The sequence below is a fragment of the Poecilia latipinna genome, unplaced genomic scaffold (genome assembly GCF_001443285.1).
Source record: "Poecilia latipinna isolate Pla-1442-1.1 unplaced genomic scaffold, P_latipinna-1.0 Scaffold237, whole genome shotgun sequence".
Classification (NCBI taxonomy): domain Eukaryota; kingdom Metazoa; phylum Chordata; class Actinopteri; order Cyprinodontiformes; family Poeciliidae; genus Poecilia; species Poecilia latipinna.
Genome location: NW_015112853.1, coordinates 362321 through 366479, shown reverse-complemented (window position 1 = coordinate 366479; position 4159 = coordinate 362321). Strand labels below are relative to the sequence as shown.

Sequence of the window (4159 nt, the reverse complement as noted above, 5' to 3'; positions counted from 1 at the left end):
TTTTTTTTACAGTTTTCAGCACCTTCGAAACAGACTGGTTAGACTAGAAAGTGCCATAAAAGAAAAAAATCTGCCTTGTGACAGCCGCTGTACTTGTCCGATTACTCTAAAAGCAGGAAGGAAAGAAGGAAAAGAGGAACGAGTTGTTCATGATGAAGAAGCAGGGTGGCTAAAAGAGAAGAGCTCTGAATGCCGCTATTAAAGAGAGAGAGCGAGCCGAGGAAAACAGAAAATTGTTCGTCTTGCCACGATGACACCACTGAGAAAATTGCAGCAACGTTAAGCCAATGCAGCAGCAAGACTAAATCAGATGCATCTCAGCACTTTGATGGATTTAGAAATGAAGCTGAAAAACTGGTCAAATCTGGTTTTTAAAAGCCATGTTTTTTTTTTCTTTTGTTTTTTTTTTTTCCCCTGAGTGAGATAAAGTCACTTTACCTCAAAATGTGAGACCTCCTGTCAAAGAAAATCTTTCAGAACAATTTTCATATCACAAGTTTCTAGAATGAACGCATTTCTAGGGTTTGGCGATGACTGACGTAAAGCGAAGTCTTGTATCATCTCAAAATGTTATTTGAATCTTAAGTCCCTTTTTCACGATGTAGACAAAATGAAACTGACCAAAATATCTGTACAAACAGAACAGACGATTCCATAAAAGAACCAGAGCGAAAACATGGGAGGCTGAATTGTCAGCCAGTCTGATGGGGGAGACCGTCTACGATATTTGGGTTAGAGTTTGAGGAAGAGGGAGTCGCTGTCTCCGCCTTTCCTGCAGGTGGCGGTTGGACGGCCATTCCAGAACAATTCCTACTTTCCCTTCCTTCAACAAGGAGCAGCAATTTTGCACTCATCTTTTCCCATCTCCACTTTGTTCTCCTTCATTAAACAATGTTACCATGGGATCCTGTACGACATTTTGTAAACTAGAGATTAAATTTAAGTAGTTTACATCTTGTTAAAATTACATAGTGATACATCTGGCCCTAAATTAGGGAGCATTAGAGTGTAAAAGCAAAACATTTTAACCGTTTTGTTCTAAACAAAGATAGCAGTAATCACTAATTAACTTAGAATGTACAAAATAGTCAGCAAAATTAAATATCAAATGGATAAAGCAGCAAGTTTTAGAGAAATGCATTCTATGTTTTTGCAAATAATGTTTTGGCAGATTTAAAAGTTTGAGTGAAATTTGTTTGCAGCTGCATTATATAACCGTTTTCTCAGTAAAACAAATTGTGGGGGTTTTTTCCTCACATATTTTAGTCACCGACATGACATTCAGACTCGAGCTGCAGACTTGAGGAAAACATCTCATTAAAGAAACCTCACTAACTGACAACAGTGTGCTCAAAAGAAAAGCAGTGGCAACTTGAACAAACTAAAGGAAGTTTCCCAGAAACAACCTCGAAGGAACAAACAAATGATCATTCTCACTTCGTCTCTGCGCCGGATTTATCTGACCTCTCTGCCGTCTTTCTGAATCAACTTCCTCACCGTGCTTTCTGAATCTGAATCTAGGAAGATAGTAATGAGTTTATAAAAGCACATAACTGCAGGCTGAGCCATCTTAACACAGCAAGTTTCATATTTTTTTTTTAATAAAGTCCCAAGAGTTCGCTAAATACTCAAACACCTTGTTGCAACCACAATCTTTATTTTATCTGGGTTCAATGTGCTGAACTAAAATGACAAGTGCACAGAAATATTTTACAACTAGAGAGCCTGAGTAATTAGACATTTGATCCAGTCCAAGCGGTTCTTTCCTATATGGATTTAGACGAGACTGGATGCAAAATATCGTTCAGTCCTGTGAGGCAAATTCAGACCTTTCTACTCCAACACCTCTAAACATCAAATACAACTAATTGCTCTCAGAGGTCAGCTGATAATTTAATACAGCTGTTATTTAAAGGTTAAATGAGTAAGGCCACGAAGAGCAAGGATCGCAACAGGCAAGTTGAGGAGAATCTTGTGGAGCAATCTAAAGCAGGATCTGTTCAGAGAACAACAATATCTCAAGCTTCAAGCGGAGCTCTGTTCAATCTGTCATCAGAATATGGAAGAGCATTCCCATCTGTTCTTCCATTTTGGAAAGAAAACATCTCAGTCTTTAGATGTGTAATGTTGGTAGAAACATTCTCCAGAAAACTTTCAGCTGTATTTGACAACTTCTTAGGTATACTTTGGCAAAAAATATTTGGAAAAAATAAGTATTAAGTGTTTTCCCTTCCAACTGGTTTGTGACCCAAAATACCAAATAAAAACATATTTGGTGGAAGTTAATATGGGGGGGGGGGGGGGGGATAGGCATGTGAGTATTTATTATTTTGCCTCAACACTGACTGTGGAGTGTCCATTCCCCCTCACCCCCCAATCTTTTCTTTTTTATAAAATAAACAGAGAAGCCTGTTAAGAGTCGTCCACAGAGCTGTTCAGGAGAGTTCATGATGATGTGGATAACAAGACCAGAAATGCAACACTATGAAAACAAAAATAACAACCTGCACGGACTGACCTTAAAGCAATTATTTCAAGCCCTTGTCAAGTGTGACCCTTGCTTGCCGGCACTTACGCGGTTATTCTCTGCTGCCCAGAGAACGAGCTCCTTTGGGTTGTCTTTGAGTGCGTCCTCCTTTTCCAGATACCACTCCTCGCTGTGCGTCTCCTCGTCCACCTCCTCCTCCTCATCCTTGCTCGCCGTCCAGGAACTCGTGGGCCCTCTGGGGATCAGGTGCCCGTGGGTGTCGAGCAGCTCGAGCTGGTTGAAATCTTCCGGAAACTCCATTCCACACCAAGTTTGTTGAAGAGCCCGAATCAGAATGACTTGAGTAACTGAAGGAAAACCTTGAGTCAAACCACCGTTTACAATGTTCAGCAACCAACATCTTTCATATTTGTCATTAAAGATTTGTCGTGATGCCGAGCTGAATTTTGTAGAGATGAATTCACATTTTCTTCCTTTTTAAATTTGTGCAAATATTACATAAACAATCGTACATGATGAAAATATTGCATGAAATATTGAACTAATGACAAATCTCCCCCTGCCGAGGAAAGAAGCCTGAAACTTTACTGTCCAGAGGAGTGTTTTGGTTAAAGATGGTATTTATCAAACCCAGAACAAAATCAAAAGACCATGCTGCCTGAAGCTATAGAGAAAGTCATAATCCACAGTGAAACAACTCTGGTAGCAGTGAAGGGAGAAAAGTAAAATAGAGAAGAAGCCATTGCTCCAAAAACAACATAAAAAGTGAAGTTAGGTCTATGGACCTTTTGTTTTCCATTTTAGCGTATTTCTGTAGGATGAATATTGAAACAGTGTGAAGCCTCGAGTCTCACTAGTCTAAACAAGCATACTTTAATACTTTTTAAGGACCCGATTATTCAGTATGTCCTGCAACTTAAAGACAACACATTATTTACATATTTTTGTTCCCATAACTGTGTATAATATACGTTTGTTGCACATCAACTGTTTTGCCATTTTCAAGCTTGAGAGTTTAAAAATTAATATATGATCTTCCTGGTTTGTAAATTTGTCAAACCTCTATGGTCAAAAAGTGCATTAGCTGGAAGTAACAGTAAGCCTGTTATAATAGGCAATAAATCAACTAATCGCTAAAAAGCTAGCATTTTGAGAAATGCTGCAAACACCCAGTACGACACAGATATTTAGCAATTTATTTATTTTTACAAAAGTGGGACTTTTGTCGGTTTCCCCCTCTAAGCTCAATGATTACTTTGATAACAGTTTTCGTTAGACTCGTACGTTAAAATTCGTATCAGAAATTAGTTCAAGTGTCCCATATGATCAATAGAAACACTGTAAACTGTAAGAAAACAGCAACGCTCTCCCCTGCTGAAATAAAAGCTAATTAGGCTACCGTTAGCCGCAGTTTATACTCGTTGTGAACTAAAACAAGCTGAAAAAACTCCAAGCAAAAACATTGTCGCTTCACGTAACAGATTTTATTACCACTAAACCAAACAACGTAGCTGAGACCAAAGTCTTCTGCCACGGACACAAAATAGCAACTGTTTCAAACTTACCTTGATGCTTAATTTCGCCTACAACATCTCACAATCTGCTTTTAAAGACACAGAAAATTAAAACAGTCTTTTACCCTGAGAAGGCAAATGAAAAGGCCCATGGGGT

The 4159-nt window shown here is 38.7% G+C and overlaps 1 protein-coding gene across 2 annotated transcripts in view; it reads right to left on the bottom strand.

Moving 5' to 3' along the window:
• Nucleotides 1-4159, bottom strand: part of ankrd49 (ankyrin repeat domain 49) — a 12421-nt gene extending 8262 nt beyond the window's left edge. The window contains exons 1-2 of one of the 2 annotated variants that reach the window (XM_015032289.1): nt 4054-4159; nt 2576-2835 (exon numbers count right to left, since the gene is read on the bottom strand). In XM_015032289.1, the coding sequence (XP_014887775.1) occupies nt 2576-2788 (213 nt within the window). In that variant the 5' untranslated portion in view covers nt 2789-2835; nt 4054-4159. Of the gene's footprint in view, nt 1-2575; nt 2836-4044 lie in introns of both variants that reach the window. The other variant, XM_015032290.1, reaches the window with a different exon arrangement.